The sequence below is a fragment of the Physeter macrocephalus genome, chromosome 11 (genome assembly GCF_002837175.3).
Source record: "Physeter macrocephalus isolate SW-GA chromosome 11, ASM283717v5, whole genome shotgun sequence".
Lineage (NCBI taxonomy): Eukaryota > Metazoa > Chordata > Mammalia > Artiodactyla > Physeteridae > Physeter > Physeter macrocephalus.
Genome location: NC_041224.1, coordinates 120816711 through 120834302, shown reverse-complemented (window position 1 = coordinate 120834302; position 17592 = coordinate 120816711). Strand labels below are relative to the sequence as shown.

The 17592-nt window shown below is 38.0% G+C and overlaps 1 protein-coding gene across 1 annotated transcript in view; it reads right to left on the bottom strand.

The window, feature by feature from the left end:
- Nucleotides 1–17592, bottom strand: part of TTC6 (tetratricopeptide repeat domain 6) — a 214333-nt gene that overhangs the window by 105873 nt on the left and 90868 nt on the right. Inside the window, exon 6 of the mRNA XM_024114964.2 lies at nucleotides 9000–9141. Within this exon, the coding sequence (XP_023970732.2) occupies nucleotides 9000–9141 (142 nt within the window). The remainder of the gene's footprint in view (nucleotides 1–8999; nucleotides 9142–17592) is intronic.

The following is a 17592-nucleotide window of genomic DNA, read 5'->3' as shown; positions in this document are numbered from 1 at the left end:
AAGATCCCACATGCCGCGGAGCGGCTGGGCCCGTGAGCCATGGCCGCTGAGCCTGCGCGTCCGGAGCCTGTGCTCCGCAACGGGAGAGGCCACAACAATAAGAGGCCCGTGTACTGCAAAAAAAAAAAAAAAAAATCCCACAGTGATGGGGTCTGTCAAAGGGACATAGGAGACAACTGAAGGAGCTCTCAATGACCAAAGCTCAAACAATTTTAGCAAAATAATAATAATAATAAAGTAGTATTGTAATATAACTCAAAGTATATCATAAACATCCATGGGTCATACTAAGTAAATGATTGAATAAATAAATAAATGGGAAGAATAGACAAACATCCTGTCCAGATGAATTCAAATTAATCTTTGTAGATACTCTGCTCTGAAGAAGGTGGAGCATAGCTCCACATTCCTTAAGTGTGGGCTGCACATAGTGACTTCTTTCCAGAGTACAGCACGGAAAGGAGGCAAAAAGAGAAACTTGACAATGAAGAAAACCTGGCAGACACTACCTCAGCCAGGTGATTAAAGTTAACATCAACAATGATAAGTCGTATTGATAATATGTACTCTCAATATGATATGATGAAAATGGCACCTTACCTCAGTGGTCTTCCTCCCAAAATCACATAACACAATCAAATCAAAAACACATCAGTCAATCCCAATTAGGGATAGTCTACAAAATACTTGACCAGTACTCTCCCAAACTGTCAAGGTCAACAAAAACAAGGAAAGTCTCAGAAACTGTCACAGCCAAGAGAAGCCTAAGGAGACATAACAACTAAATGTAATGTGGTATCCTGGAGGGGATCCTGGAACAGAAAATGGACATTACATTAAAACTTAGGAAATCTGAATGCAGTATGGACCTTAGTTAATAATAACGTATAAATATCAGTTCACTGATTTTAACAAATCTACCATATTGCTCTAAGATGTATTGGTAGTTTCTTAGGGCTACTGTAGCAAATACAATTCAGTGGCTTAAAACAACAGAAATTTATTCTCTCAGAGTTCTGGAAACAAGAAGTCCATCAAGGTGTCAAGAGGGCCATGCTCCCTCTGAATGCTATAGAGAATTCTTCTGTGCCTCTTCCTAGCTTCTAGTGGTTGCCAGCAACCCTTGGCATTCCTTGGCTTGCAGCGGCATCATTCCAATTTGCTTCCATCAGCTCAAGGCGTTCTTCCCTGTGTGACTGTGTGTTCACAGAGCATTCTCTTTTTATAAGGACACCAGTCATATTGGATTTAGGGCTTACCCTTGGGTTTAGGGCTAACCCTAAATCCAAGATGATCTCATTCCAAGATTCTTAATTACATCTGCAAAGACCCTATTTCCAAATAAGGTCACATTCACAGGTACCATGGGTTAGGACTTGGATATATCTTTTGGGGGCCACTATTAACCCACCATTATCATGTTAATAATAGGGGAAAAAGAGTGTGGGAAATCTCTACACTGTCTGTAATTTTTCTGGAAGTCTAAGACTATTCTAAAAAATAAAGTTTACTATCAATAAAATAATAGTAATAAAACAAACAGTAAAAGAAAAATAATTTTTAAAAATAGTTGGAAGTGAAAAATTTAATCAGGCATTCATGACAAGATTTGAAGAAAATGTGGCAAGATTTTTAAAAATAATAGCTGTTTGAATCCATGGTTTTATTGGTAATTATGTTTTCCTTAACTTTCATTGACTTTGAATAATATTTAATTGGACCAAGCACTTTCCCCAACAAGATTTGTCTTTCACCAGAAAAAAATGAGCACAAATGATTTTAAAGCATCAACTTACAAGCATTACTCTAGCATTAACTATGAAACCTTAAGAGTGACCATATCCTGGAGCATGGTTGCTATACAGACTTCTGACAGTAATATCCAAAGACCCAAACACAGTAAATAAAGATTCACAATTATAAGCTGATACTAAGTCTTCAGCACTTTTATTTCTAGTCAACTGTTCTTTGATCACATTTCCTCTCTACCAACAGAGTATTTATTTAGAGAAAGGTAGATTTTGCAGTTGCCACGTTAATTTGTCCACCACAGAAATTCAAAATTGTTTCCATCTCACTCATCCTCTATTTGGTGGGCACACTGCATCACTTTATGCTGTATAGACCTAGAGCCAGGAATTCCTTGACAAAAGATGAATAAACTCTTCCAAAGTTAGCAGACAATTCTTTTTCCAAAGATCACCTAGAAATTAAGATTTCAGATATTCAAATGATATGTCACATACAAGATGGTAAATCTTCCCTTGTAGTAGATAGACTTTCAGCAGCTTAAGCATCCAGAATAAAATTATTCCCCTAGAAGAAAGCAGTATACAAGCCTCTACGTGGGAAGAGAGGAAAATCTATCACTAAACAGCACAATTTTGCTCTCAAGGAAAAACACAGATGCACTTTCAGGAGAGGATGTGTCAAATTAAACTAGCAAAGAAACACTCATCATGGTAAACTGGTTTCCCCAGCAATGCTCAGAACTCTCTAAGAGGAAATCAGGAAAATGGTTAAAAACAGCCGGGTTGGTGGCTGCTAGAACTTGACAGGAGGGTAAAGATTGCACAGCAAACCAAATTACTAACTATAAATCAAGCTAGGTTAATTTAGTAAAACAGCACCTGCATAGCCCCTAAGGTTACTACATATATTACAACCCAATACAATAACTCATGTTCATACTGAAGACTCAATGTCAGAATATTATATTCACTAAGGGAGAGAGACATGCAAATTAGCTTCAGGGGTAAGTTGAGCTTCATATAAATGAAATATAAGGATGAACAACAGTTTCTAAAATGTGGTCTGAGCTCTGGAGAGCCTCAAGACCTTTCAGGGGTCTTTTCAAGGCCTTTCCACGCTTAAAATACAAAGAGGTCATTTGCCTTTTTCACTGTGTTGAAATTTGCACTTTGTGTAAAAAAAAAAAAAAAAAAAAAGAGAGTAAAATTGGTGGACCTTAGTGTGAATTAAGGCTGCAGGATCTTAAAAATACCCTCACAAAGCAGGAAAAAAAATGTTCATTTTATTAAATCTCAATTTTTAAGTGAATATCTTTTTAATATTCAGTGTAACAAAATGATACGTACACATGAAGTGCTTCTGTGGCCATAGTGCAGTAGGATGGTGGTTTTGAGGAAAAACGTGTGCTATTGTTTGAGTTCTGAACTGAACCAGCCACCATTTTTACTTGAGAGGACAAATATATAACTACCTTTATTCAGACTTCAGTTTGTGGTAAGCATTTTCTTGAAAATGAGAAACTCAGTCATTTCAAATAAAATAATTGAGAGTATTTGTGTCAAGAGAAAAAATTTAAGCTTTTAGCAAAAATTAGAATTTTGGAAAAATTGTGTCCCTCACCATGAGCTTGCCAGGTTCCCAGTGCTAAAAGACTTTTCTGATAATATTAAAATTGAGATATTTTGACATTATATATTAGTGAAATGTGTCAACATTTGAAGATCTACATAACTTGATGAATAGTATTTTCTAAATGACCAATGCAAAATGTTCCAAAATCATGCATGGGTAAAAGAGCCATTCAAAGTACAAAATGAGGCAATAGATTTTCATGTAATAAGGTATAAAAAAGTCATTGACATGGTTTCAGATTTCAATTGCAACAAACTTTTTTACCTGTACAAATTATTATTTAATACATTTTCTTTTCAACTAAGTTTAATTTTTTTTTTTTGGTACTGGTCCAACAACCACAATTCTTGTATTTAACTTTTAATTTTGAGATAATTATAGATTCACAGACAGTTTTAAGAAATAATACAGAGAGACCCTATCTATCCTTTACTCAGTTTACTTCAAAGGTAACACCTTGCAAAACTGTAGTACAGAATAACAAAACATTGACATTTATATAGTTAAGATGAAGAACATTTCCATCACTGTAAGTGATCCCTCGTATTGTCCTGTATAGACACACTCCACCCATTCCCACCCACCCTCATTCTGAAACCCTGAAAACCACTAATCTGTTCTCCATTTCTGTAATTTTGTCATTTCATGAATGTTATATAATAAAATCAGCCAGTGCGTAGTGTTTTGGAATTGGTTTTTACCAGCATAACTCTCTGAAGACTTATCCTTATAGGGTTTATGTATTCATTCTGCAACATGCTTAATAGTAGTTGCATGTTTATTTTGGTTTTTTAACTGCCAAACTATTTTTCAGTGTTCTGAGAAAGGAGTTTTGTTAATTAAGCATTCACTTTCCTTAACATTATAGAGCTATTCAAAGTATTTATTTCATATTGAGTGAGTTGTGGTAGTTTGTGCTTTTTGAGGAACTGCTCTGTTTTGTCTAAGTTGTCAAATTTATGTGCGTAGAGTTGTTTATAGTATTCCCTTATTATTATTTTGATGTCTGCAGAGTCTGTAGTGATATCTCCTGTTTCACTTCTAATATTGGTAATTTGTTTATTTTCTGGTTTTTCCGTGTCAGTCTTGCTAGAGATAAATTTTTTCTAAGAACTACCTCTTTGTTTCATTGATTTTCTCTATTGTTTTCATGTTTTCAACCTCATTGATTTCTGCTCTTCATTATTCCTTCCCACTGCTTGCTGTAGGTTTATTTTGCTCTTCTTTTTCTAGGTTCTTGAGGTGGGAGCTTAAATTATTGATTTGAGACTTTCTCTTTTTTACTATAAGCATTTAGTGCTATAATTTTCCCTCTCAGCACTGCATTATCTGTGTTCCACAAATTTTGATGTGTTGTATTTTCATTTTAATTCAGTTCAATTGATTTTCAATGTTTTCTTGTTTTGGGGTTTTTTTTTTTGCAGTACGCAGGCCTCTCACTGTTGTGGCCTCTCCCATTGCGGAGCGCAGGCTCTGGACGCGCAGGCTCAATGGCCATGGCTCACGGGCCCAGCTGCTCCGTGGCATGTGGGATCTTCCCGGACCGGGGCATGAACCCGCGTCCCCTGCATTGGCAGGCGGATTCTCAACCACTGCACCACCAAGGAAGCCCTTCAATGTATTTTTTAAATCCCTTGAGACTCCCTGGATTAACCCATGGATTACTTATACCTGTATTGTTTAGATTCCAACAGTTTGGAGATTTTTCTGTTACCTTTGTTATTGATCTCTAGTTTGATTTCATTATGGATTTGTTTTATCTTGGTATATGTCCTGCAGGAACGTGAAAAGAATATGTATTCTGCTCTTGTTGGGTGTAGCGTTCTGTACATTTCAATTAGATCCTGTTGGTTGATGGAGTTATTGATTTTTCTATATCCTTGCTGATCTTCTAAGTGTTCTACCAACTATTTAGAGAGGGGTGTTGAACTCTCCAAGTGTAATTGTGGAATGGCCTATTTGTCCTTTTAGTTCTACCAGTTTTTGCTTCACATATTTTGCAGCTGTTTTGTGCACACACTCTTTAAGCCTACTATGTCTTCCTGGTGGATTGACCTTTTTATCATAATATAATGCCTCTCTCTGTCTCTGATAACTTTCTTTGCTGGGAAGTCTACTTTATCTGATATTAATATAGCCACTCCTTCTTTTCTTTGATTAGTGTTTGTACGACATCTTTTTTTACCCTTTTACTTTCAACTTCTCTAAGTCATTATATTTGAAGTCAGTTTCTTGTAGACACTAAATAGTTGGTCATGTCTTTTAACCCACTCTGCAAGCTCTGTAACTTAACTGGTGTATTTAGACCATATATATATGTGCTATGCTAAGCGCTAAGTTGATCTCCCTGTGCTATCCTCCCGTGCTATGATCTCCCTAGCTATCTATTTTACATTTGGTAGTGTATATATGTCAATGCTACTCTCTCACGTCATCCCAGCTTCCCCTTCCCACCAACACCGTGTCCTCAAGTCCATTCTATACGTCTGCACCTTTGCTCCTATCCTACCCCTAGGTTCAGTACCATTTTTTTTTTAGATTCCATATATATGTATTAGTGTACGGTATTTGTTTTTCTCTTTCTGACTTACTTCACTCTGTATGACAGACTCTAGGTCCATCCACCTCACTACAAATAACTCAATTTCATTTCTTTTTATGGCCGAGTAATATTCCATTGTATATATGTGCCACATCTTCTTTATCCATTCATCTGTTGATGGACACTTAGGTTGCTTCCATGTCCTGGCTATTGTAACTAGTACTGCAATGAACATTGTGGTACATGTCTCTTTTTGAATTATGGTTTCCTCAGGGTATATGCCCAGTAGTGGAATTGCTGGGTCATATGGTAGTTCTATTTTTAGTTTTTTAAGGAACCTCCATACTGTTCTCCATAGTGGCTGATGTATTTAAGTTAGGGATTTTGTCTGCCATTTCATTTTTCTTTTCTCCTTGTTCTCTCTGGTTTCTTTTGTTTCTCTGTTTTCTTTTTCCTGCTTTCCTGTTACATGAACATATTTTAGAATTCCACTTTTATTTATCTATGGTATTTTTGAGTATATATCTCTTTGTATAGCTTTTTAGTTTTGCTCTAGGTATTACATTATATAAACATAATAAACATAACTTATCAAAGTCTACTGATGTCTCCAATTTACCAGTTCAAGTGGTGTGTAGAAACCTTACCTCCCTTTATGTCTCTTTACTCTTCTCCATTTATAATACAGTTGTCTTAAACATTTCCTCTATATACATCTAACAGTATAATTTTTTTTCAACTGTCAGACATAATTTAGAAAACTCAAAAGGAGAAGGAAACTCCATTGCATTTACCTGTGTTTTTGCTTTACATGTTTTTGTTCCTTTTAGATATTCCGAGATTTTTTTTCATCATTTTTTTTTCATGTTTAGAGAACATCTTCTAGCCTTTCTTGTAGTGTAAGTCTGCTGGGTGACAAATTCTCTTAGTTTCCTTTCATCTGAAAATGTCTTGATTCCCTTTCATCCCCGAAGGATATCTTCTCTGGATATAGGACTCAGGGCTTACAGTTCTTTCCTTTCAGCATTTGAAAAATGTTCCACCACTTACTTCCGGCCTCCATGGTTTCTGATGAGAAATCCACTGCCATTCAAATTGTTTTTCTCCTGTAGGTAACATATTACTTCTCTCTTGCTGCTTTCAAGATTTTTTTCTTTGTTATTCGTTTTCATAAGTTTCACTAGTAAGTGACTTGGTACAGATTTCTTTGGATTTTTCATGCTTGGAGTTTGCTCAGCTTCCTGAATATGTAGGTTTAAGTCTTTTGCTAAATTGGGGAAGTTTCCAGTCATTATTTCTTCCTATACGTTTTCAGTCACCCCTCTTTCTCTTCTTCTCCTTCCAGGACTGTGATAACACAAATGTTAGATCTTTTGTTTTACTCCCACAAGTCCCTGAGGGTCTGTTAATTTTTTTTTCAGTCTGTTTCTCTTTGTTGCTCAAACTGGATAAATTCTATTGTTTTATCTTCAAGTTCACTCCCTGTTTCATCCATGCTACTTTTCAGCCCATCTGCTGAGGATTTTATTTTAGTTACTATATTTTTTTCAATTCTAAAATGTCTTCAATTTCTTTACTATGTATCTTCAATGTCTATACTAAGACTTTCTATTTCCTTTCTGAATCTTTCTATTTTTTTAAAATTTGTTTCAGGTGTGTTCATAATTATCACTGAAGCATTTTTAGGATGGTAGCTTTAAAATCATTGTCAGATAATTCTAACAACTCTGTTATCTAAGCGATAGCATCTATTGATTATCTTCTTACATTCAGTTTGAGACTTTCCTGGTTCTTGGTATGATTAGTGATTTTCAGTTGAAATTTGGATATTTGGGGTATTTTGCTCTGAGGCTCTGGATCTTATTTAAACCTTCTGTTTTAGCTGACACTCTGCTAGGCTTCCTCTGGTACCACCACAGTGGGGAGGGAGAGGAGTGGCTCATTACTACTAGGTGGGGATGCAAGTCCAGGATCCCCATGTGGTCTCAACTAACACAGTAAGAGGGGAAACCTCATTACCACTTTATTAAGGTGAAAGGCCCAGCCCCAGAAAGCCTTCATTGATACCACCCTGGTAGGGGTATTACAGTGCCTTCTTATACTCTGGGCAAGAGTAAAAGTCTAGTTTTCCTACTAGGCCTTTGCTGGCAGAGGTGAGGAAAGGACCAGGGCCACCATTTTTTCGGTGTTTGGCTAGGGTAGAGTAGTTATTGTTGAAAAGTTTTGTCTTTCTAGGCTGTCCCTTTCCTGGTTCTTTGGCTAGAGGGAGTAGACTTTTGTTCGGACTTTCTTTTTTTTTCTGTCTTTACCTAGTTTTCTTTCTAGGTTACCAATTTTTTCAACTCTAAGTCTAGAATATGTGAAGCAAAAAAGAAAACCCAAGGAACTAACTCACCACTGTGCCATTTGTTGGGTCCCAAAGTTCCTAGTTAGTGCCTTAGTCTCTCCACCTTTTAGATCTGTCCTGTTTGTAACACCCAGGTTTTTACCTGTACTAAGCAGGAAGAATAGGAAAAAGTACTTCTACTGCATCATCCCCAGAAGTGGAAGTCTCACAACTAAGTTTCAAGAAACTACCACTTGTAAAGTTTTGGTATATTATAAAAGGAGAATATTCATAATTATGTTAAAAGTCTATTAAAATAATCTCTTCTTTTCCAACTACATATCTTCATGAAGCCAGAATTTTCCTCATATATTTCAACCAAAACAACCTACCACAAAATTGAATGCAGAAGCAAACATAAGAATCCAGCTATCATCTATTAAGCCAGACATTAAAGAGATTTGCAAAAAAAATACAATCCTAGTTTTACACTACTTTTCTGTATTAAAAAATATAACTATTTTTCATAAAAATACATTAACATGACTTTATTACTGTTATTTTTAATTTTAAAAAATAAGCATTTTCCCAGTTTTAATTTCCAACACTGTAAATGTCAATAGATATAACCCACATAAATAATTATTGAAGTCCTCAAAAATTTTTAAGAGTATAAAAAGGGTCCTGAAATCAAACAGTTTGACAGCTTGTAAGATAGAGAAAACTAATATTAAAGGAAGTTCTTACTTCCTCTCCCGAGAGTTGAAGGTGCGGTTTGTGAGCACTCCGTCCAGTTCCTGGTGCCAATTCAGGTGGTATCCCTGGTCTTGTTGGAAGGACGGCAACATATTCTTGATTGTCACCCATAACAGGAATTCCTTGCAGTATTCTACAGGGTTTTTAATAACAACAAAAAAATTGTTCTTTAAGTCATTGATAAATCAAAGGGTGTTTTCTCTCATTTTATATCTCTACCGAAATAAACACACTGACGTTTGATATCTGTACTAAATAGATATTGTGCAGAAGTCAGATAATCCAAAATGGGAAATAATTCAAGAATAATTGTTTGCTTCTGAATGCATTTTAGTAGTAATCTTTTGGTTTTGGTTTATAATATTGGAATAATAAATTCACTCTATGAAAGCCTCATTATAAGAGAGGTAAAAAGTTCTCTGCCTTCTGATCCCTAACCTGCTCCTCACTCCAAGTCACAGGAAATGGTTTCATTTCTTAGACTGAGGCAAAGAATCAGCCTAAGCAGAACTGCCTTCTCACATTAAGGTTTTCCCTTCCTGATTCATATCTTGCCAAGATGAACAGAAAACTGTTATGGCATTAGGTCTTTATTTCTAGGCTACAAACTACATATACATAAGAATATACACAGGAGGTTTAAAACTTATCAACAAAAACCTAAATTAAACCAAGAGATGAGGTAAATCAAAATCTGAAGGCAAAATGTGTCATTAATGACTGACTTACAGACTCCTTGAAAATACATTAGCTTTTGCATTGCAGCACTTACTGTAAAAGAAATATAAAATGAGTATAAAGTAGACCTACACAGACTATAGCTATATTTCAATTTCGCTTGGAAGTAGAGCCGCTGTTCCCTCTTTTTGTTATACCATTATATGAATAGACAATCACTTTATGAGCCACCAAATGTGAAGACAAAGCACACACATATCAAACTGACTACTTAACGATATGCTGAAATCCTTAGATTCCATCAAACCACCTCTTAAAAATCAGGCCCACCCAAAGCTAGGCTGGAGAAGACAGGGCTTTGCCAAAGTAGTTTCACAGGAAAAAGCTTCCTATCTCATCCAGTCAAATATTTGAATTCAAAGAGAAGATAAAGCTCAACTCCTAGCACAGTGGACATAACAGATTGCCATTCGACATCCAGTCCATCCTCCCTCCAATACACTTTCCCCAACTGCTGAGGAGGGGGAGGTGAAGACCCTCCTGCAGCCAGTGTCCTAGATGTGTTTTAGGATCTACTAACCACGTGCACTCACATACAGTTTGGAAGGAAGAAGGTTCTGACGTTCCTGCTGGCAAGCAGTCATGGCAATGTTGAGTTCTTCTGTGGCAGGGTTACAGTTAATTCTTTTGTGGGTAGCCTTTTTGCCAGTGAGCATTCAAACAGACATAGCAAGGCTCCAGAGTCAAAAGCTGTGACACTAGAGGCCACACAATCCCTGAATTTCAGCTAAGGTGGTTTTTTGCCAATGTTGGCCTCCAGATTTCCCACCTTCCTGACTATGCCAGAAGGAGCAGCAGCTTTGGCAGCCAGTTAAACGTGCTGTATAAGTCATCTTTGGAAAATCCTCCCTGCCTAGAGCCCATTCTTCCAATCTTTCCATTGATTTTAAAAGCATCACATTCCCATTATTATAGATCCCTTTATGCTTAAAATAGCTAAAAATATTTCTGTTTTCTGCAACTGAATCCTGACTGATATATCCAGGAAAAACAAAAGAGCAGGGTATTCTATTGTCTAGAATAATGAGCGAGAGAATACATATATCAAGATCAAGGAGGAGAGGGATGATTTAAGAAGCTATCTTGAGGCACTGCTATATTTTTATCTGTTCATAAGCCAAAAACAAAGGAGTCAGAATCATTCACATATTATTGTCTTTTCACATCCCAAACGTGCATCAAAGAAACAGAAATTCTATTTGGTTGGAAGGAAAGTGAAAGAAGTCACTGGCCATTTTAGAGTGCATAGCTCTGGTAGACATAAACTGGGGGCCTTAGTGGAAAGGCTACCCAAGGTTAGCAACTGTTCCTGTCTGACAAAGATGAATCACTTGCTTTGAAATTTTTGTCCAGATTTTCCCTGCTTCCTTCTTTATTTCCAGAGAAAAGAACCAATCCTTTGTAGAGATCTCCCCTTTGGAGACCACCACCATCTCAGTGGTTCAGGATAAAAATCTCTTCATCTCCAACTTCTCCCTCACCCCCAACAGTAATCACTAGTCCTGATCCTTCTCCCTCCAGTGTGTCTCCATCCTGTTGCATTTTCTCTCAGCTAAGTCCTAGGATAACACCTTTGCTGTCCCTCACCTCCAGACTTTGCCACCTCCAATCCATGTTACAGATCCCTGACAGAGTTGTCATCAGCTACTCCCTTCCAAATACTTTAGTGACTACACACACAGGGTAAAACCCAAGCTCCTGAGCCTGGCCATCAGGGTCCTCCACAGTCTGGGAACCATCTACCTTACCAATCCTACTTCCCTCCCCAACACCTGGCCCAACCTATATATTCACTGCACAAAAGATGCTCTAGGTGCTGAGATTACTATAGGTGCAATAGGGGAGACAGGCAAACTGAACTACAATGCAGTGTGGCTATGAAAGTGTTGAAAATAAGACTTTCAAACCTCAACTGTTCCATGAAGCCTTTACAAATGTCCCTCTACCCAGCCAAAATTCATCTTTACCTCCCTAGTTTCTCTGGTGCATTTGATCTACAAGTTCATTATAGAATATATTACATTTTATTCTGTATATTTTTCATAGTAGATTACAGGCTGGTTGGGGTGGGAGAGGCATGATTCTTATTCATTTTCTGTCTCCCTTGAATGTGAATATAGTAGATACTGAATATGTATTGTTTAACACTGTGCTTGAAAAATCCCACAGCCAAAGTTAGCCCAGACCCTGTCCTGAGAAACTGAGATTCATGGGTTAGCATGATGTACTGCACTGCTTATCAAAGTGTGTTTCCTAACCAGCATCATTAGTATCACATAGGAACTTGCTAGAAATAAAAATTCTTGAGCCCCATCACACTTAATGAATTAAAAGCTCTGAGGGGGAACCCAGCCTTCTGTGTTTTAACCAGCCTTACAGTTAATTCTGATGCACAATGAAGTTTGAGAACCACTGATGTACTGCAATCTTTCCTAAAGGAGCCTGATCATAGGAATATCCTGGGATACTTGTCAAATCTATAGCTTCCCAGATATCTCCTCTGGAGATTGTAGTTCAGTTGGTTTGGGATAAAGCCTAAGAAGTGATACATTTAAACAACCCAGATGGCCCTTATACTCAGGGGAAGCCTAAAAAGCACTGCTACAGTGAGAAGAGCTAGCCTTTGGAATGAGATTAAAAACCAGGATTTTAGCCTTAGTTTGGCCACTTGATGTGCTGTGTTGGATAAGTCACTTTTCCTTCTTAAGTCTCAGTTTCCTCATCTATGAATAGCAACAGCAATGGGCTCTTTCAGGGTCTAACGCTTAGAAATAATATATGTGAAGAGTTTGCACAAATTACAAAAAAAAACCCAGTAAGTGGTTGATATTACAATCATTTTTGTTATTATGACTGAAGAGACTGAATGAAGTTAACAAGCCCATCTCTCTCAGAGTGAGTTAAACCTCCTTCCCAGTCAACACTGGTCTCCCATGGGGCCAGAGATATAAAATGTTCTTCTTATTATAGGTTGTGTCAAAGAAGTTTGGAGAACATTTGCTCCAGGCTGTGAGCACTCTTAAAAATCTCCGCCCACATCTTTTATGAGTTACACAAATGTGACTGTGGGCTCCATACTGTGAAGTGTAGGGAAGGGTTCTCCCTCCTGCAACCCTCTCCCCTCCCTGGTGTGACTCTAACAGAGAAGTTCCCCCATCACATCTTCCCTATCCCTTCCTTAGAAAATGTGCTGTGCTCCTTGGGGTACTAAACCTGAGGGAGCCTTCGCAGGATAAAGCTCACAGTCACTTTTACGCAACTCAGGAAACATGTGTTCAGGGATATTTTAAGAGTGTTCAGGGACTTCCCTGGTGGTCCAGTGGTTAAGAATCCGTCTTGCAATGCAGGGGACGCTGGTTTGATCTTTGGTCAGGAAACTAAGATCCCACATGCCGTGGGGCAACTAAGCCCCCGCGCACCACAACTAGAGAGCCTGCAGGCCGCAAGCAATAAGCCCGCACGCTCTGGAGCCCTCACACCACAACTAGAGAGAAGCCCGCACACCACAACAAAGAGCCGGCGGGCTGCAACGAAAGATCCCGCATGCTACAGCTAAGACCCAATGCAGCCAATAAATAAATAAATAAATAAATAAATAAATAAATAATTGCACAATCCACTTACTGGGTCACAATTGACAATTTAGAAAACAGTAACTTAAAAGAATGTTGTTTGAAAAGCAAACTCCTAGGTCTAGAAAAGACTTTAGGAGTTCATCTTCTTGAAAATGCTAATCTACAAATAATTTTTTTTTAGTAAAGTCTTTAAAATCTACAGCAGAAGTAAAGGAATACTTTCAATACTTTAAAAAATTCAGGGAATATAGTCTTAATAAATAATAAATCTAAAGAAGGATAAGAGTGCAATTATACAGAATTTTTTTTTTTACAAAATATGATTAGAGAGGGGGTAATTTTATTTTCAATCATTGTAACTTCATTGCTACATGCAAACAGTGACATCTGGTGGAATGACATTGCTTTGCTTAAAAAAAAATTCCAACTTTCAGATATTGGCAGTTATGAAATCAAACAAATTTGCAAATAATTTTTTTTTGGTGTTTCCATATAAAACAAAAATACACTAATCTAATATCTTATCAAATATTGATAGTACATACTAATATAAATTCTCCATCCCAATTTGTATTTTTTAAAGTATGCTTAAGGCTTACTTAGGTATAGGGGCTATTTGTTGAAAATGAATATAAAAATAATCTAATTGAGGTTACCGTTGATTCTAGTCCTACCTCTGCCAAAACTGATGTGAGGTGCAAAGTTTTGCCCCTGTTTCTTCATAATATGAGATGGTTAGGCTAGGGGAAGGCTAAGATCTCTTACAGCTCTGATATATGTGCTTCTGTCACACGTATCGCCAGCTAGACCTCAAACAGGGATAAAGTCCTATACTCCTTGGTATCATTGTTGGGATCATGCAGCAAGGAACAAGGCCAAGTAAGGGGTGGGAGTGTGCTGGGGCTAGGATTAGACCTGACCATTAAGGAACGGCAGACAACACAGGAAATAGGAACAGTGGGGGAAAGTCAGTCCCAGATACCCACAGTGGAAGGAAATGTGAAGCAGAAGACAGAACACGCTATTCCAAAGGCAGAGCTACAGACCACGGGTGGTGGTGCACTGCAAGCAGCATCAGAAAGGGCTAACATGGGATGATGGCACATTCTAGTGGGGAGCAACCAGTGACAGGGAATACAAATAAAGGCAGTAGTCAGTGAGAGCTTTTAATAATTAAGTAATTGATATCAGGACAGTCTCCCTCAGTTTGCAAGGCCCCAGCCCTGGCCCAGGACTCAGAAACAGGATTTCAGTTCCTAAGAGGGAACAAACAATACAAGATAAAACCCTCACCCTAATAAGCAGAAACCTTGCTTCCAAAATTGGGTCACAATAGACCAAATACAAAACATCAACGGTGAGTAAAATATGATTCTTCCTAGTTTATATCAGCATGGGTTCTGAAAACAAGATGAGAATGAGTATTTGGAATGAAACATAAAGAGAAAAAACTAAGAGGCACTTTCACAAGTTCACAAAACAGTGGGATAAAATGGAAATCACATTTAGAAACAGAGAGACCTGGGTCTGAATTCCAGCTTTTACCAGCTATATAAATATGAACTAGTCAACCTCTGAACCACATTTTCTTCATTTGGGAAAAAGAATGATTTTATCTATTAGATAGAGTTGTTGTTAATACGAGATTATGCAATAAATGCACAACAATACATTTTCTATTAGATAATTTTCTGCTTTCCTATTCAAATATTGCTATTTGGGAGGGGAGCCAGATAAAATCTTTCCAATGGAAGCTCATTTTATATAGTTGATTTGTAAACTATAAATAGTAAAGATAATAAGTCAAAATAATTACCCATATGTCTGTCCTTCAGTTTTAAAATAAAAATCCTCAAAGGATTATAACCTGTCAAAACAACACCTTTAATATCATTTTTGTAAAATTTATGTATATGTAATATATGTACGTGCACAGGAAAAAAAACCTAGAATAATCTTTACCATAGTAATATAAAACTGCATCTCCTGGTTCTCCTACTTAAGATCTAAAAGTAGTACTCTAATGCTTCCAAAATGAACAATCAAGAGTTGCCAGGTAGGCAAGCCCCACCCCTTGTGGAAGATTCGCTTCTCTCCCTGCTCAGAGGCACACTGGAACAGTGCCTTGCCCCAGGGGCCATCTAAGAGGCCAAAGGCTTACCTGCAGCGAAGTGGCCTTCTGGAAGTGAACCTGGGGCCCCAATCTGACATCTGCCAAGGGCATTTTCCTGGCTTGTCCAGCACCTCAGACACGTCACTGCAAAAAGAAACCCTGAGAATTGCTGGACAACATACTTGATCAAATAGTACTCCCAATACTTGCAGTTGCTCATGAGCCATGTGGCTGATAGGGTCTACGTGCTCCGGCCGGGTGTCAAGCATGAGCCACTGAGGTGGGAGAGCTGACATTCAGGACATTGCTCCACCAGAGACCTCCTGGCTCCATGTAATGTCAAACAGTAAAAGCTCTCCCTTTAATATCATTTTTGTAAAATTTATGTATATGTAATATATGTACGTGCACAGGAAAAAAAACCTAGAATAATCTTTACCATAGTAATATAAAACTGCATCTCCTGGTTCTCCTACTTAAGATCTAAAAGTAGTACTCTAATGCTTCCAAAATGAACAATCAAGAGTTGCCAGGTAGGCAAGCCCCACCCCTTGTGGAAGATTCGCTTCTCTCCCTGCTCAGAGGCACACTGGAACAGTGCCTTGCCCCAGGGGCCATCTAAGAGGCCAAAGGCTTACCTGCAGCGAAGTGGCCTTCTGGAAGTGAACCTGGGGCCCCAATCTGACATCTGCCAAGGGCATTTTCCTGGCTTGTTCAGCACCTCAGACACGTCACTGCAAAAAGAATCCCTGAGAATTGCTGGACAACATACTTGATCAAATAGTACTTCCAATACTTGCAGTTGCTCATGAGCCATGTGGCTGATAGGGTCTACATGCTCTGGCCGGGTGTCAAGCATGAGCCACTGAGGTGGGAGAGCTGACATTCAGGACATTGCTCCACCAGAGACCTCCTGGCTCCATGTAATGTCAAACAGTAAAAGCTCTCCGAGAGATCACCATCTCAACACTAAGACCCAGCTCCACTCAACGACCAGAAAGCGACACTACTAGACACCCCATGCCAAACAACTAGAAAGACAGGAACACAACCCCACCCATTAGCAGAGAGGTTGCCTAAAATAAGAAGTTCACAGACACCCCAAAACACACCACTGGATGCAGTCCTGCCCACCAGAAAGACTAGATCCAGCCTCATCCACCAGAACATAGGCACCAGGCCCCTCCACCAAGAGGCCTACTGAAGCAACCCTGCCAACTGGGGGCAGACACCAAAAACAACGGGAATTACAAACCTGAAGCCTGTGAAAAGGAGACCCCAAACACAGTAAGTTAAGCAAAATCAGAAGACAGAGAAATACACAGCAGATGAAGAAGCAAAATAAAAGCCCACCAGACCAAACAAATGAAGAGGAAATAGGCAGTCTACCTGAAAAGAATTCAGAGTAATGATAGTAAAGATGATCCAAAATCTTGGAAACAGAATGGAAAAGATACAAGAAATGTTTAATAAGGACCTAGAAGAACTAAAGAGCAAACAAACAATGATGAACAACACAATAAATGAAATTAAAAATTCTCTAGAAAGAATGGGGTCACAGAAGAAGAAGAGAAAAAGAAAGGGAATGAGAAAATATTTGAAGAGATTAGAGTTGAAAACTTCCCTAATATGGGAAAGGAAATAGTCAATCAAGTCCAGGAAGTGCAGAGAGTCCCATACAGTACAAATCCAAGGAGAAACACACCAAGACACATATTAATCAAACTATCAAAAATTAAATACAAAGAAAAAATATTAAAAGCAGCAAGGGAAAAGCAACAAATAACATACAAGAGAATCCACATAAGGTTAAGACCTGATCTTTCAGCAGAAACTCTGCAAGCCAGAAGGGAGTGGCAGGACATATTTAAAGTGATGAAAGGAAAAAACCTACAACCAAGATTATTCTACCCACCAAGGATCTCATTTAGATTCGACGGAGAAATTAAAATCTTTACAGACAAGCTAAAGCTAAGAGAATTCAGCACCACCAAACCAGCTTTACAACAAATGCTAAAGGAACTTTTCTAGGCAGAAACACAAGAGAAGGATAAGACCTACAAAAACAAACCCAAAACAATTAAGAAAATGGTAATAAGAACATACATATCAATAACTACCTTAAATGTAAATGGATTAAATCCTCCAACCAAAAGAC